Consider the following 17573-nt stretch of genomic DNA (forward strand, 5'->3'; position numbering starts at 1 on the left):
CTCCCCCTCTGGAGCTCTGCCTCCTCCGTTTCGCTTCCCCGATTGTCCAAATCTTTTTTCGCAAGGAAGACTCGTCTCGGAGAAGGATTCGGGCCGTCCGATGGACCAGCGGGTCCAACAGGGTTAATGAGATTCCATATCTGTCCCATTAGTTGTAAAGTAAATCATCATCTTTTCATCAGCGGCCCGTCCGTCCGTCCGTCCCGTGGAGCTCCCGCCGGCGCTGGTTAGCCGTCTCCATACCCTCTTGTCGTTCTTCGTCCCTTCTCCAGGTATGCCATAAAGATCCTGCTGAACCACGCCTTCTTCCAGGAGGACACGGGCGTCCGGGTCGAGCTCGCCGAGGAGGATGACGGGGAAATGATCGCTATCAAACTCTGGCTCAGGATAGAGGACGTGAAGAAGCTCAAAGGTAAAGATTCCCCCGACGATAAATGTCCCGTCTGCGTTGAGCGCGATAGATTCGTTGCTGATAAATCACTTTGTTTTGCAGGAAAATATAAAGACAACGAAGCCATAGAGTTCTCATTCGACCTAAACAAAGATATCCCCGAAGATGTTGCCCAGGAAATGGTATGCCGGAAAGCCAGGGTTAAGACAGGATTGCGTTGACAGCGGTATATTTTTATACCTCATACGGCGGATTCCCTCCAAACCCCAGGTTGAGTCGGGCTACGTGGCCGAGGGCGACCATAAGACCATGGCCAAGGCGATCAAGGACCGCGTGTCTCTGATCCGGAGGAAGCGAGAGCAGAGGCAGCTGGTTCGGGAAGAGCAGGAGAAGAGGCAGTTGGAGGCAGAGCAACAGCTGCAGCAGCAGCAGCAGCAACAACAACAACAACAACAACAACAGCAACAGCAACAGCAACAACAACAGCAACAGCAACAGCAGCAGGAAGCAACCAAAACCTCTCACTCCCAGGTGTGATGAAGCAAATTCTTCAAGTAAAATTTGAATTTTATTTCAATGAAAGAAAGTCAAAGCGGAGAAATTAGTTGACTGGAAATGATTGAAAGTGAGACTTTTTTTTTTTGCACCCAGGCTGGGTTGTAAAGAGAAGGGGCTGTAAATCCCCATACACACTATGGGCTTATTTGAAGCGCGCAAAAAGCTGAAAACCTGACTTCTTTGTGTCGGCAGGCGGAGGCGGAGGAGGCCGAAGTGGAGCAGCATCAGCTGCACTACCAGCAGACCGGTATCTCACACACATGTAAGGCACTCTGTAGACGTCTGGAGGTCTTTACGCAGGTGGACGTAAAGGGGATTCGAGCTGTAGGCGGCGCGCGGCGCGAAACAATGGCATAACTCAGTCAGATGAGCTCATTCAAGGGAATTAGATTCAATCTGCGCGTCGGGGTTCTCTTTTAATGAGTCCGTGGTGACTTCACTTAGAGGGCCGAGCCGATGGTGGTGGGTTAGGGCTACAAGAAGAGCAAGCCCTCCTTCTATCTCATCCACTTTCTATCTCTTCTCCCTCAGCTGAAGGAGGTGCGGACAGCGGGCAGGGCTCTTCGGTTTTCTCCTCAGACTCCCCCCACCTCGGTCAGCTGACCATGTCCTACAGCTGCCCCCCGCCCGGCCAGCCCCCCTCCAAGCCCCAAACCCCTTACCCCTCCGCCGCCTCCGCTATCCCGCAGCAGCACCCGGCCTACTCCCAGCCGCTGCAGCCAATGGTGAGTGGTGAAAAACCGGACCCGGCGCACGTTCGGAAGCTCCACCGCACAGTTTGCGATCGCATCTCGGTGCCGTTGAAAGATGTTTGCGGTGACGTGGAGTTGGTTTGGAGTGGTGCCGGTGTGTTGAGTGTGGAAAGGCATGTTGGTTTTGAGGCTCGAGCCTGAACACGGGATCGTCGCTCCTTCACGCATCTCACAGAGCGGCCGTCGCTACACCGGCAGACATATTAGCATTTCATTTGTAGTTTCTGCACATGAAACGTGTTTCCGTCTTATCCTCAATCCAGTCATTTTTATCACAACTTCCTTCCACTGTCTCCCAGTCCTTAATCACACTCCAGTTTGTTTGTTCGTTCAATTTTCAATTTCTTTTTTTTGTTGTTTTTTTTTTTATGCAATATAATTTGATTTGGTTTCATTTTTTTTACTTCTTCATGTACACAGAAACTTAAACCCTTTTTAAAGTCCTCACAAACTGTGCAAACTAGGGGACGTTCACGCAGCCAGAACCTCCTAATGATGCTACCGGTGTACGTGACGATGCGGTAATTCGGAGAGGGTGATCTTGGATTCCGTTAGGTTTTGTCAATTGCATTACATTTTCGGAAACGAATAACCAAGTTTAGAAAAACAGAATCGTAGTGTAAACTTAATAACAAGCGAGGGTGGGAGTCCAATGGTCTCTTGCAGTCTGTCTCTCAAGGCAAGGCTCCCTGCAGGATCCCGTAGGAAACGATATTTCCTGGTCTTATCGCTCGAATCAACAATTTCCTTCAGGAGAAATAAAGTTGTTACTATTCTTGTTCTTAAATCACCCGAAGCCGGTAGATGAAGCAAAAATCGATCCAAAATCCATCAGCTCAAATAAATCCCTGTTGAATCATTATTTCATAAATGTGATTGGATCGTGCATTAGCAGGCTGATGCTTGTTTTGTTAAGCATAGTTTCATTTATGCATATCGGGAGGCTTTATATACGCTGATGACACACTGTTCACTATAAATGTATAGAAGCACCGTGATAGACCTCCGTCTCTTGGGAGCAACAGAATCACGGTGCATACATGTCTCGCCCCCCGAAGGGCTGGAACCCATTGGTCATCATTCCTCTGATCCAACGCGGACGGAAATCCTCCACCGTCAGACTTATTTGTGAAATCGTAGAAAAACTATCGTATTTCGGGCTTCTAAAAAAATGAAAGTGTCGAGCCGAGCCGTCACGGTGCCGTCTGAGCTGCAGGATTTCTACTTTTCTCCGGTGGCCCCGGAGGTTTCCCTTTCGGCCTCGTTCGCTGAGGCAGGGCACGTTTGCCAAGCGCACGTTGTTGTTGTTGTCGTTTGAGCTACAATCATCATTTGTTGAAGCTCTCCGGCATCAGTTTTTTCTAGAAACCGTCATCTGTCACTCGAGTTTGGCATCCGGAGTTTTCTACTTCCCCCAGAACAGACGCTCGCTTCCCCGCTCAAGTGAATAAACATGTTGTTTGTGATAGATTGAATAATTCAATGTCTCACTCTGACGCCATTTTGCCTTTCTCGGTAAAACCTGCGTCCTCGTCGGCCGCTTGTTTCTTGGAACAGCAGGCGCGGAACAATCGCCTCGGTCAATCGTCGGCCTTTTTTTAACGCATTGTTCATTTTATTTCCAAACGTAAATACACAGATTAGATATTCCGCTTGTTTTCTTTATTTTACCGGTTCTGTTTTGTTTGGAAAGAGTCAATTGCTGTCTGTAAATGTTTCACTTCTGGTTTGTTCCAATAAGAAGTTCTGTTTGGTCAATATATTTGTATTATTATATATGTATGTATGTATGTATGTATGTGTGTGTATGTTTATTTGTATTCTCTTTTAATTTTGGTGCAAGTCAGGTGCTATTCACCGTAATGTCATTGTTTATTTGGCACCTTTTGTTTCATTTTGATTTATTTTTAATTTGTTAATATATGCCTTAATATCTACTGCTGCTTTTTGTGTTCAGCGGTTGCATTTCAGTTCTGTTTCAGTCTCCTCGGCCTGGATAACCCTCTGTTTTTAATTTCTTTTCTTTTTGTTTTCCATGTTGGTCCCAACCTCTTCCGTCACCCTCCCCCGGCCCGCAGCCGGCGTCACGCCGTCGTCGAAATCGTAGCATGTCCGTTTGCGTCCCGCCCTCCTCCTACTCCTTATCCTCCGCTCCCGCGCCCCCGACTCTTCCTCCAACGCAGCCCTCCACACCTCCTCCAGATCTGTCCTCCCCGTCCTCCCACACCACCGCTTCTCCTTGCACACCTCTCACAGAAGACACATTCGCTGGGCGCCTCTCCAAAGCCCTGGAGACGGTCCTGCCTCTTCATTCTCCCTCCTGTATGCCCGGGGCCGGGCAGCGGAGGGCCAGCCTACCTTCCCTCTTCACCCCTGTAGGTTCAAATTCTCATATTCCTAAGTGTTCACCGTGGCGGAGGCGGCGGGGAGGGGGAGCGGAGACGGTGGACGAGACCGTTTAAAGTTTAACGGCCGCGCCGGTGTCTGAATTCAAATGCGGAATTTGTAAGTACCTTCTCATAATTCGAGATGGCGGAAGGCGGATTTGCTTTTCTTTATTGTTCCTACGCCGGTGATTAGCCGTCGATTAGCCGGACCTAGCTCGATACGGAGGACAACGCGGTGAAGCGTTCGAAGCAAGAGGCGCCTTCGGTTGAATACGTTATTTAAAGAAAGGAAGTGGATTATTGGCTTTCAGGAGAGATTCAGGTTGTGGTTTTTCGGCGATGGAGGGAGGCGTTTCCGCCAGGATCCCTCCCGGCATCGATAGGCTACCCAGTAGGCGAGTCAGCAAGCCTGTGGTACGGCATCCAATGGGCGAGGGAACGTCCAACTCATCTTCTCAAAGTGTCACTTGTGCGTCCGATGCATGAATACAACGTATAGTTTTCAGACACCGCCGTGAGCCTTTCGACAGACGTCCTCCTTCCGTTGTCTCTGCTTCCCCGCAAACCGCCATTTGGCCACGTTGATACAGATTGACCGGTTTTACACCTTCGTAAGATTCAATGTAGCACCGGCGGCTTGACCACCGTAGATCGAGTGTACATGTTTAGTACCCTCCTTTGGGCTCCTCTTTTGTTGTCGAGCCTTTTTGTCGACTCGGATTTGTGTTGTTTCAATCTATGCGCCTGTTTCACGAGCCATGTATCTTCCATTACCTATTTTTGTCCACTTCTTTTTTTATAAATACATACATATACATATGCATATGTATATGTATGTATCTATATGTTCATTTTTTTATTCCTTTCTCGACTGCATCGTTTGGTTTCTAGTCTCCAGAGAGAATTGTTGTCAGTGTTCTCTTGTTGTTGTCTGAACATGTTGCTCTTTGACACACTTTCTTGGCCACCCAGTGTGGCTCTTTCTTCTGCCTCTCATTCTCAAACCCGTTGTATCTTACTGTCACAGCAGCATTCAATGCCACACCCCTACAGTGGAGGAGCAAGTACAGGAGGAGGGGCAGGAGCCAACATCCCCCTCCCGACGCTTCCCGACCCCCCTACTATTTTCTTCCCCTCCATTCCCGAACGCCCCGTATCTTTCTCGCCTCCTCCGACCGGACCTCCGAAGGCCTACAATGCCCAGCGCCGCAAGAGCACATCCATCCTCGAGGCACATACTCGACACTTCCAACCCGCCTACACTCGCTACGGGAGCAGCCTGCACCCGTTCTCCGGTATGGAGGGTGTTGAGACCCCCTCGCTCTTCATGGTCAATCCCGGTTTTGCCGCCGCCGCTCAGAGACTTGGAGTCGGGGAGCCCCTGCATCTCCCCGGACAATCCGACCCAAGTTTGTACGGCTACAAAGACATGAGGGCAGAACACGAGGAGGCGGTGAGGCGACTGAGTCTAAATCAAGCTGCCTTATTGGACCACTATGAAGCAATGGCATACGGAGGGTACCCAATGACTGCTCACCAGCTCGGCCACTTGAGCTTCCATCAGCAGAGGCAAGCGGCAGCTGCCGCTGCGAGCATGGGCTATGATTCGGGCCCACCGCCTCAACCGGGGTTCTTGCACCCGCACATCATGCAGAGAATGAGCGGCCACAGTCCGATCCCGCCACCCTTGACTTCCATGAGTGCGTCTACCGGTGGATCCGTCTCGTCTTCATCCTCCGACGGATGCTACCCCCCACAACAGCACGCCTCCCCTTCGACCTTCCCTCTTTCGGCACCTCAAGCGATCGGCGACGGCCCGCCGTCCACCGGAAGTGTTTTTGAGTACCATTTGGCAGCGGCAGCCGCAGCAGCCGCCGCCACCGGCGACCCGGGCCTCTTGGCCTCGAGACTTTACCGAGCCCGAAGGAGCTCGATGGACCTCCCCCTGGAGGACAGCGCCGGAACGGGATCGGGCGGCTCGGGCTCTTACGTTCGACTCCAGCCGGTAACTGAAGAGCTTTACACTTACATCAGCCCGGAGCTTCCCATACCGCCGGGAAGTCTCCTCCTCCATCATGTCGGCGTGACGGCGAAAGACAGGAGCCCAGAACCGTCCAGTGACTCTTTGGCCTCCTCCGATGCCGGAGAGTTCCAGTCGCCCCCTCCCCCGCCCCTCCATTCCCAGTACGACTCCTCAGCCGCCCAGTCCATCCCGCAGTCATCCTCCGCCGGGCTGTGCGATCCGTCGGCGGGGTTGCTTCCCATAGATACCCAGGGACACCCGCCCTCCATGCAGAGCTTTCTCCCCCCTACCCCATCCTCTGATCTCCCACCAGGGGGAGCGTCGTCAGCTCAGCTGGAATCTCTCATTCAGAGTGTGTGGGCCCGGCATGGAGGGGTGGTACCAGCCCAGCCCGATATGACGTACCATGAGTCACTGCTGGCCATGCAGGCCACTAACCCTGCTCTGGTACTCCGTTTCAGTTCTAGAACCATCCTTGCGGCCCTGGGTCAACTACTAGCTCCAATCACTCTGAATCCATCTGGTTCTAATCACCTTTCGTGCCCAACCGTCAAATCCCTACGACTGGGATATCGATATTGATTGAAAGCACAATTTCTATCATGTTTTGCAAATGAGGGTACGTATACGTTCTGTTTACGTTTGGTGGACCGATGGATGGAAGGGAAAGGCTCCGCCTTAAAGGATGTCCTGGAGGAAAAGGTGCCGATTTAGCTAAAGTAATTGACCCAAGTGCCTCTGTACTCCTGTAATATTGATACCCCTACCCAGCCGCAAGCCCCAGATGATGCTTATTTGTCATTGTGTTGATAAGTTGTGATTTATTTTTGTTTTGTTTTTATTTAACCGCCTACGATAATATTAATCCGGCAGAGCGAGTCTCATGGTCCACCTTCAAAATGTCCTCAGGGATGTTAGTTTGGGTTTTTCCAAGCCGCCGCAGGTCCCGGGCACACTTTGGTACCGGTAATGGGTGCGCATTTTTTTAAAATACTGCCTAAAACAGTGATTGCACAGTTGCATTACTTTTCCATTGATACTTATTTTTACCAGCGGCATCCCGTCCATGTTCTCATCTCCATCTAACATCGTCCCAACATTCGAAAAGGTTTTCTTTGAGACGCACTCTGTTTTGAAGGCTTTGTCAGCAAACAGTCTGTGAGCCCCCTGCCGACCTTCTTCCTCTCTGTTTTTGTTCTTTATTTATTCCTTGTCCTTATCAGTAAGTAATATTTTGTCTGTATGTTCATATATCTCGGTATATGACAGATGTGTGTTTGTGCGGGTATACTCAGTGCGGTATACTTGGTTTTCTTTTTCCTTTTTTCGTTCCTCATACAAAACCAAAGTCCATCGAAAAGCTAAATCGGGCATCTACGATGCGGCGCCTCCGACGTCCAGCTATTTAATGGACGCCGCGTAGCTTTTCCGTGCCAAGAAGATCCAATAAGTACCATCAAGCTTTGGGACTTTGCTGATTTGTATGGACAAACACATGAAAACATACAACAAAACCAAGGGGGCCTGGACAAATATAGCAATGTAATCATGCCAATAACTCCTGTGTTTTATTTTGTTTCGTTGTTTGCTGTACGACTAAGGATAACGGCGTCGCCTCCAGACTTCCCGCCGAGGGTCCAAAAGTTACACTCGACATCATTCGAACCCTTAGAATGCTGACGTGAACATTTGTCACCTTTGCTTTCCACATTTCATCGAAGTGCCACTTCTTGATTTCTCCGTTCTTTTTTTCAAGCCCCGCGTCATTCATAGTTAGTTATGGATGTGTTGTTTTTATTGAAAGTGTGTGCTTTGTGGAGTGTCTCTCTGTGATGCTAGGGGATAAGGTAGGTAGAAGTGTGTCCCTCCCCCCTTTGTGCAACCATACTTGCGAGCTTCCCCGCAAGTATCACGTTGCATTCAGCCTTCTAAGGGTTATCGTGACAGCAGGTCGGTTTTTGAGTCCGATTGATCCGCACCAGTTGTTTGCGCTCGGATCCAAACTCAAACGTCGCTGAATCCAGAAGCTCAACTCGCCCGGGTGTTGCTCCTTCGGAGGATTCGGAATCAGACTTTGGCGTAGGAAGCCTTTGAACGCCTTCTCGAAGGAGTATTTAGAGCATTTAGAGGTGGGGTTTTAAACACAAACCATTAAATGTATCACGTTGGCTCCGGCCGGAAAACAGCAGTGAGATCTTAGAGACCTCGACTCAAAGACGATTTTCACGGACGACATCGCGCTTCTTTGTCATCGTAACATCGACTAATCGTCGCTGCCAATCATTCAGGGTCTGACCTGCATGCGAAAGCCCTTTACTCACCTCCTGCCTAACCGCCAGTACCGTCCCCGTATCGAACACCACCGGCTGTCTTTATGTAAACAGTGTGTAAACCGAGTGTTGTGTCGCCTGCGTGCATGAGCGCATGCGCAAGAGCGACCCGGTGCTTGTGCTTGCACTCATGCGCGGTTTCTGACCTTGAAGCCAAAGCCATGTTCTAATTATCTCTTGTTCTTCCTCTCCCCTTTGTTGAATTTCTCACCCCCATCCCACACCGTCGCACCCCCTTCCCCACCCCCATCTGGCCATCTTTCTGTCCCATCTTTTCTCTAAATGTGTCTCCAAGCAGCAGGTTCAGACTCCCGCTCCCTCTCCGAGCACAGGAACCCCCGTTGCCTCCGTAGCCTCGCACCCGGCCGCCCCCGGCACCCCACAGCAGGTAATACCGACAGGAAAAACCAAAGTGATCAGTGACGCACTTAGGGCGGGGGTGTCAAACGTACGGCCCGCGGGCCGGATGTGGCCCGCGAGGGGGATCAACCGGGCCCGCAGGATAATTTGAAAGTGAAAAAATGCATAAAAGTCAAGGATTTCATTTTTTTTTAATTAAATGCAATTCAAGAATTTTCTGCTAGGGGCGCCGCACTGTTTTGGTCAGAATAGAAGACAAGCCACATCACTGAGACGGACCAATCAGCAGATGTTATCAATGTACTATCTCCTGGTTGCTTCTACCCTGTTCTCCACCTCCACGCTACTCCCTCATTAGCCAAAATGTCGTTATCAAAACAGAGAAAAGTCGTTAAAGAGTGTAGAATTTTCAAAGAAAAATTGACTACGTCCTATTTAGTCACGGAGACGCACGGGAAACCTTTGTGCTCGGCGTGTTTGCAGCTAGTGTCGGTATTTAAGGAATATAATTATACGGCGCCACTATGAGACTCATCAGAGCGAAAAATATGGCAGCTTGCAAGGAAACTGAGAAGAGATAAGATCAACCAATCACTGGTGGATCTGAGGAAACAGCGTCCACTTTCACCCAGAGCTGAGAAATCACAGAAGCAGCGCTAAAAGCCAGCGAGCTAATTGTTAGCGAAAATGTGCAATTTAATGTTAGTCACCAGCTTCACTACAAAAGAGTTTGTTGGAATTCTACTGTTCATGCAACTCCATACATTTTCAGTATGTATGTGTGTGTTTGCATGTTTCATGGATGAAGTTTACACATTTACAGGACAGGTGAATATTTCTTCCTTACACATTTAATAGCACTCTCTTTAGTTTGTAAGGTGCAGGCAGGGATTCAATTTAGATTTTATATGCACATGTGTGAATGGTTTAAAAATCCCTTTCTTTATAAGTCTCGTTTAATCTTAAAGCGCATTACTATATTTTTCAATAGCAATTACTTGTTAAAGTTTCGTGCCTTTGTACGATCAGTGGGATCCGTTGCAATGCAAACATGTGAATGATAAAAGTAAATTGTACTTCTGTCCAAGGAAATATGAGGCGTTTCATGAAATGTTTTGTAAAAGGATTGTTCATTTAACTCCCAAGATTTTCCTTTTTGTCCTTGTACTTCTTTACACCAAAACAGAGGAAAGACATGATATTTTGGTTATTTATTGCTGAGTTTGCTATTATTTTAATGGTCCGGCCCACTTGACATCTACCTGGGCCGAATGTGGCCGCCATGAGAAATGAGTTTGACACCCCTGACTTCAAGCTTGCCCTCTGTGCTAACCGCTAGCCCCAAAACGGGATGCTACACCAGAGGTTACGAAAACACGGCACGTATTCATTTAGCCCAGGGGTCGGCAACCCGTAACACCCAAAGAGCCATTCGGACCCGGTTTCCTCGGAAAAGAAAACACCGGGAGCCGCAATTACTTTTTGACGTCTAAAATAAAGGTACCACTGTGTATATTGCTTTTTATTACCTTAACACTTTGTATAAACAAGTGTGTAGTGTGTTGCTTCTGAAATTCACAAAGTATTACGGAGAAAATTAAATTTTATTTATGTAATAAACTCCTTTTGAGCTTTGGGCTTTCAGAGCGTGTAGCGGAGCCTTGACCTGAATTTTAAAAATAAATCGGGAAAAAATCACTGTGTCGGTACACAGTAAAAAATAAATATTTGCAAAATATCTACATAAATATTTATTTTACCTGGTTTATGGGACTTCTGCTCCCGAACTTCTGCGCACAGCATCTGCAAATCGGGACTTTACCGGCCGGCGGGTATACCGGCTTCCGCGAGTGTGACGTTATTTTGAGCGACGAAAAATAATAAATATAATTTTATTTAATATTTCAAGATCACAATAATCTTCCAACTTAGAACTAGAAGTTAAAAAAAGAAATGAACACAAATGAAATACACTTCAATTAAATATTTATAATTTATTTTCCCAAGCCACTCGGAGCTCTTGCGTGCCTGTGTTTCCCTTCCTTGGTAACCTTTGAAAACGGTGGCGATGTTTGATCAGAATCGGTCAAAACACTTTTTTGTGCTTTGCTTCTGTTCAGGTGGTCTCGTCAAGTCAGTCCATCAGGACCTCGGTTCAGAGCCCCACGCACACCTCCCTGCTCCAGACTCAGGTGGGATCACGGATCGACTTGAAATACGTATGAGCGGCACAAGGGTTTCCCCCAGAGGAGAAAGGATTTTGCTAATTTTGCTAATTTTGCTAATTTTGCGGCGAACCTTTTTTGACATGCAGAGATTCCAAGCGAGACACATGAAGTTGTTCCATTCCCAAACAAAAGGGCATCGCCGCGGCTCGGCGGCCAAATTTACAAAATGATTTCATGTCATAAAACTTGTTTAAAGAGTTCTCTTGGTGGAAACCCTGAAAGTCGGTTCACACAAACTATCACTGGATAGTTGCAGAGCTCTGCTCTTTGTAAACACGTCTCATATAAATGTGCGGCAAACACTTTGGCATTTGGAGCCTCCCATTTATTCCCATAAAGTCCAAAACCAAGTATCTGTCAGCGTTATCGTTTTCTCCCATACACCCTAAAGGCCTTGGCCGAGTCAAATATGGACATGAACATAAACACACACACACACACACACATGGGGAAATAGATTTTAGCATTTCCGTCGAAGGACACTGGAAAGACGTGAAGATTAAAAGGCCGTAATCCAGCGTGAGTGCTTTTAAAAAAGCCGGCGAACGCAAACAAATCCGACCGCGTGACGAGAATAAGTGCATAAAAAGGCCTCATTTATTTGATTCATGCGTCCGACCCGGACGGTTTACGGCGCAATATTCGCATTCTTCTGTGTGTTTTTACGACTCCGTCTTCTATAAAACTTTCATCGGCTCAGTTTGTTTCTCTTTTCTTTTCTCGTCCGCATGCTGCCTGTGTTCGTCCCCTGGATTGTTCTCCGCATGGGTTTAACAATACAAATTGTCCTCGTATGTGTGTGTGTTTGCTTGTTTTTGTGTATGTTTTCTTTTCTTCTGTCCAACAATACGGGCGCGTTTAGCTGTGCGAACTCAGTCCCTCTCCCAGCATCGAACACCTTTATTTTCTATACCAAGCTGCTCAGCTAGCTCTGGTTCAGGTAACATTCTGACTAGCGGCGCACCCTCGTGTTCCTTTTCCTGTGAATCTTGTGCTCGCGAGCAGTCGTTTGTGTGTTCTACGTACTTTGGACTAACCCGATCAATACTAGAATCCATTAGCCCGCTTGACATTTGATAGGACCAAAGACTCCACAGCTCTATTGCCTGTTTTCTATCCAGCTACTGAGCACCAGATTGACACCCCAGATTTAAACCCGTAGACCAGGGATGGGCAAACTACGGCCCGCGGGCCACATCCGGCCCGTTGGTCTTTTTAATCCGGCCCGCCAAAGATCCATTGAGTGACCGGATCAATGAATGCGGGAGCTCAGACTGGCGATTATTACATTTTTGGAGCTACTTGAGAATTTTCCTGAGCTGAATGACACCGATTGGCTTCGTGATTTAGCCTTTACTGCGGACGTACATGTATGAGCTGGACGTGAAGCTACAAGGGAAAAAACGGTTGGTTCATGAAATGCAAGCGGACGTCAGCGCACTCAAAACCAAGCCGGCCCGTCTGTCAAATTTTAAAAAGTCAACGCGGCCCCTGAGCCAAAAAGTTTGCCCACCCCTGCCGGAGACGATCAGCAGAGTGAAAGGCAAAGACTCTTTCGGTTATTGTGTTCAGGCCAGTATCTGTTATGGGGTTCTTTCAAAGAGACGGGCAAAAATTTACCGCCACGGTCGGATAGCGTCCTGGAAATCCCCTGCTCATTCCTGATACTTCATCCGAAGTCGTAAAACAGGAACTCGTACGTAGCGCGCTTGCCCAAATGATCAGATATCACCACATTATATTGAAATACTTTGCGATTAACCCCGCGGATCGGACGTTTTTGCGTTGGAAGTTCAAATAACTGAAACCTCAACGCCCTCGTGGCTTCCGAAATAGAATTTCAACACAACGCTTGAGCAAACAACCCGTTTTTACCTCGTCGGTTGTTTCACATTAGGGTTCTAACCGGTTGGTTATGCACCCCGTGGGAAGGGTTTGCTGTTTTGTCCATTGTCTGTGGAGATACTGCATGGTTACACCGGAGTGTGTTTCGTACGGCTGTCCTGTGACATGGGTTGTTGTTGTTGTTGTCGTTCCAGTTTAGTCACATAGACTTCTTGTGTGTTCCGACTGTCACGCTGATTAGCATGTTCGTAACGGGTCAGTGAACTACGGATGGCTCAGCCCACTGCCGCCGTCATCCGGTGGCCAAGAAAGATCTCAGTCGAAAATGCCAAGTCGTAGAATCCCGGAGCAGGTAGACTGAGACCGTCTCTCGCTCATCAGACGACGGACCTGCAGGGTTTACTTTCCCACTTTGATTTCCTCCTGTTCTTAACTTTTCCTCCAACCTGTACGCACCTTTATCTCCAATTTCCTTTTATTTCTGTTTCTGTCTCTCCTCCTCTTCCTCCAATCATTAGCCCAGTATCCCTCCGACTACCTCTACCGTTTCCCCGGTGGCCGTCGCTTCTGCTCCGCCGTCCCTTCCGGTCACCATGCCGGCAGCGGTTGTGGCTTCCCCTTCTTCCCTGCCACTCCCTGCAGGGGTGGTGCCTAATGTTTCCCCACCTCCTGTGCCATTGGCCACCGTGGTGCCAATCATCAGTGTAGTCACCGCCCCGTCCGACACTGTGGAGGCCCCTCCCCAGGTACTGCTCGGACAGTCCCAGCGCATGGAAGTTATACAGAGCTCCAATTTGTATGCCTCAGATTTGGAGTTGTTTTCAGTTGCTTCCTCGAACCTTCATGAACCAAGGTGACGCCCTTGTGTCACAAATATCTCGTAGCGGAAACTCCAATGTGATTTATTGATTAGGTCTTCGGCTTGTGGAGCGCCGGTGTCTAATTCAAGTATGCTTAGATGACTCTGAATTCTGTTGAGCGCTGGTAAAAGTCACGCATCTGCAAATGTCCCTTAATACTGAGCCAGTTTGTTTAACTTCTTTTAAGCGTTTATAGACCTCTGAGGGTCATTTTGTGGAATTCCCCAAATGGAAAGAGATAAATTAGTGCTAAAGGCGTCCCTCTTTGGGAGTCGCCGCTTATCAAGTTTAGATATTTACCAAGTTCTTGGCAGACAGCTTGTTGGAAGAGCTGGCGACAGACGACAGAGATGCTGCTCATGATGATTTAATGGTTTTTGGAGGACCTTTGAGTATAACTTATATCACCGGGGGATTTGTGATTTAACCCTCCAGGAGGAGCAAAGGTCTGGTTTTGCGAGCAGCTGCATTGCCAAGCTCACATTGGATATTTAAAAAAGTGTGGGCCTACAAATGAGCAGCGGCCGACGCAATCAATCAATCTCTTCAAATATTTCAATTTTTTCTGAGAGTAGTTCATTCTCACCCAAAGATTACCCCTTACTTTGGACCATTTTCCATCATTTATGTTTAAAAGTTTCGTTAAAACGTTTGCATTGGCGAGATAAGCGATCACCGTTTCTCCTTCACTTGGTTCATTTCAGGACAACTCGGGAGATGTTCGGTACCTTCCTCCTTTTTTAGTATTGGATTCGTTTCTGTTTACGTGATTCTGCCGGATAATTCTCCTTGGCTTTATTTCCACCCTATTTCCCCTAATTTCATGCTTTCCTGCTCCGTTTCTTCCTTTTCAATTTCCCCAATGTTCGGGGGAATGATGTTGACGATGAGGGTGACGACGCTGTGCCTGCATTTCACTGTGACTTTGTGTACGTCTCCAGTCCACCTCTCAACCCTCAGAGATGTCCCAGTTCCAGCTGCAGCCACCTCAAGTTCAATCATCTATCGAGAGGTAATCGCTAACCGCGCGGTCACGTTTGAATATCTAAGACTATCTTTTCTCATCCGGTTCTCCTCCGTCTCGTTGTTTTCGTCAGCGGCCACTCCGAGACGTCGGGCCTGAGCGACGGCAATGAGGGGGGAGGCGGAGGTCGCCACGAAGGACGCTCCACCAAGCGACACCAGAGGCGTTCCGTGCGAAGCCGATCGCGCCACGAGAAGCTCTCCAAGGCGAAACTCAATGTTCTCAATGTAATTGCGCGTCCCATCATTCGACAGCCGATCCCCACCGCCTCCTCGGTGCAAGTGTGCGATTCTGTTCGGTTGTGTTTGTTTGTGGTGATGTAGATATCAAACCGGGGCGACAGAGTAGCCGAGTGTCAGCTGGAAACGCACAACAGGAAGATGGTGACCTTCAGGTTTGACCTAGATGGAGACAACCCAGAGGAGATAGCCCATATTATGGTACGCATACTTTTTGGGGGTGCTCTTTTACATCTTGTACACATCCATCGTGTCGCCGCATGTGACCCGGTATTTCCTTGTCCAGGTCCAGAGCGAGTTCATCCTGGAGAGCGAGAGGGAGTCTTTCATCGAGCAGGTCCGAGAGGTGATCGAGAACGCCGACGAGAAGGGTCTGGAACGGGATCCGAGCGGCCAGGTGAGGGTGGTCGGTTCCTCGCAAGTAGCCTTTGCTAGCCGATACCAAAGTGTCTTGTCCGTCCACAGATGGCGGGAGACTTAGCCCAGCAGAGCCCCGCCATATCTGTCCCCATGCCAGGTAACAACGGCAATTACGGGGGATTGAGGTTGACATTAAACCTTTGCATTCCAAAGTTAATGAATCCGGTTTCCGTGCGTCGCCTCTCCCGTAATCCCCCCAGACATCCCCGCCAGTGCCACGGCTCAGGTGGTACATTCGGCGGGTCGCAAGTTCATCGTGAGCCCCGTACCTGAAGCCAGGCTGAAGGAGCAGTTGTTTCCCACCTCGCCCTCCTCTGTCCCTGCACCTCCTGCCGAAGGTAAGAACACGAGCGCCTCCTTTCAAGAGGTGCTTCGGAGCCTCTTCTTGACCAAAGGCATCCACGGCAAAGTGGGGATGGAGTTTGTTTACGCCCCTTCCGGCCCCCATTGGGGGTGTTGTCATTTGGGTTGTCAGGTTTGTATGATTTATTGAATTTACTAGCAACTGTCAGCAGACGGAAAAGTTAAGCGTCTAGCAAGAATTCAGTCGAGGCGGTCAAGAGACTTGTCTTTGCTCAAGGCCTTCTAGAATATATCCAAACACCCCACCCCCCCCCAAAAAAAACTTCTGCAGTTGCTTCTGTTTACTGTCCTGTTATTTGACCCTTCTTGTCTTGGCCTGTACTTTGTCCCAGTTTGAAACTAATACCCATTTCTGATCTCTCTGTGAAACAAAACAGAAGCGGCAGACTCTCTGCCTTGCCGTAGGATGAGCTTTGTCGATCAAACCTGTCTTTACTTCATTTTCCAGTTCCTCCTTCTTCGACTCCAGGCCAAGGTTTGGCACTGTCTCAGTCCACCGGGGCGATCAGCTTACGCCAAGCCTTCTCGGAGCTCAAACAGAGCCAGAGTCAGTTTGAGGCCGGCCCGAGCACCGCCCCCGCCTCCATTCACTCCACCCATCCTCCTCTGCACCCTCCAGCAGCCTCCGTCCCCTCGCAGACCGCCGGTGGATCCGCTCCCAATGCAGACGTGACCGCCGGAATCGCCCCTTCTAATTTAAATCCGGCACAGGACCAGGTCTTGGATGCCTATCATCCTTCCCTGGCCACCTCCTCCTCCACCCCCTCTGTCTGCCTCACCCCCCCTTGTTCCTCCTCCATTCCTTCGACGGCGGCGAATCAGTCCACCCCTCAATCACAAGTGCTTCCACAGCCAGGGATCCAAGCTGCGTCCCAAACACAGGGACAAGCACAAATTCCGCCCCAGGTCCAAGGTACAGTCGCCGCTGTCACCCCGACTTCGGCGCCCGCCGCCTCAACACTGGCCGGCAAATCGGGCATCAACCAACCGGCGCCGGCTTCCCCTCCGAGCACTCTGGCCTCCCCCCCCTCCAGCCACCCGGCCGGCGAAGTCCCTTACGATCACCCCTCGGTGTCCCCCATCTCCTCCACTTCATCCCTATCCTCCTCCGTCGTCCCGACGACCGCCATCCCGGGCCCTCAGCTCGTGCCCTCCGCAGCTTCTCTCTCCGCTCCCCCGTCCACCGCCGGTTCCTCCTCCACCCCGCCGATGGGTCTCCAGCCCGTCACCGCCAACGTACCCTCGGTCCAACCCACCCTGGTGCACTCCCAGCCGCAGACGGCCGTCCAGCCCGGACAGACGCACGCCCACTGCGGGGAGTGTGACCCCAGGCAAGATCCAGCACTTCATTCCCCATGTATCCGTCGATGTATCTTGCTAACGCTACGCACGGTAACAGGCGCCTGGTTTCGGACGTGACCGCCCATGTACGTCCAATGTTTGCTTTACGTTGCCGTGGTTGTTAACTAATGCATCCACCGGAGGTCGGTGCAGAGTTCATCTCCAGCTTCCGAGTTTTTGGTCAATAACAAGCACGGCGCCGCCGGAGGAGCCGGAGATAGCAGGGACCAGTGTTTCCCAACCCTTTTTTGAGCCACGGGACATCTTTTGCATTAGAAAAATCACACGGCACACCACCAAATAAATGTGTCAAAATCAGTTTTTAACGAATTAGAATGAAACCGTAGTCTCAATTTACTTAGTGTGAAATCTAATATATCTAATATCTGTAGATTTGTCAAGTTGCAATGCAAATTTTCCACTGATGTGCAACTTTTCCAGAACACTTATTT

General features: G+C 49.4%; 1 protein-coding gene across 28 annotated transcripts in view; it reads left to right on the plus strand.

Annotated features, from left to right (window-relative positions):
• Positions 1 to 17573, plus strand: part of wnk1b (WNK lysine deficient protein kinase 1b) — a 94351-nt gene that overhangs the window by 58918 nt on the left and 17860 nt on the right. For 9 of the 28 annotated variants that reach the window (XM_086147218.1, XM_086147224.1, XM_086147222.1 and 6 more), the window contains exons 7-23: positions 273 to 412; positions 494 to 573; positions 662 to 922; positions 1142 to 1211; positions 1481 to 1674; positions 3780 to 4076; positions 5116 to 6558; positions 8737 to 8829; positions 10922 to 10993; positions 13393 to 13620; positions 14676 to 14746; positions 14832 to 14985; positions 15082 to 15198; positions 15284 to 15394; positions 15463 to 15514; positions 15618 to 15755; positions 16229 to 17111. In XM_086147218.1, coding sequence (XP_086003344.1) covers positions 273 to 412; positions 494 to 573; positions 662 to 922; positions 1142 to 1211; positions 1481 to 1674; positions 3780 to 4076; positions 5116 to 6558; positions 8737 to 8829; positions 10922 to 10993; positions 13393 to 13620; positions 14676 to 14746; positions 14832 to 14985; positions 15082 to 15198; positions 15284 to 15394; positions 15463 to 15514; positions 15618 to 15755; positions 16229 to 17111 — 4404 coding nt within the window. The remainder of the gene's footprint in view (positions 1 to 272; positions 413 to 493; positions 574 to 661; positions 923 to 1141; positions 1212 to 1480; positions 1675 to 3779; positions 4077 to 5115; positions 6559 to 8736; positions 8830 to 10921; positions 10994 to 13392; positions 13621 to 14675; positions 14747 to 14831; positions 14986 to 15081; positions 15199 to 15283; positions 15395 to 15462; positions 15515 to 15617; positions 15756 to 16228; positions 17112 to 17573) is intronic. The other 19 variants (XM_086147244.1, XM_086147247.1, XM_086147246.1 and 16 more) reach the window with 13 other exon arrangements.

Source organism: Fistularia commersonii, chromosome 5 (genome assembly GCF_037954325.1).
Source record: "Fistularia commersonii isolate RoL2024-O1a breed Wild chromosome 5, RoL_Fcom_v1.0, whole genome shotgun sequence".
Classification (NCBI taxonomy): domain Eukaryota; kingdom Metazoa; phylum Chordata; class Actinopteri; order Syngnathiformes; family Fistulariidae; genus Fistularia; species Fistularia commersonii.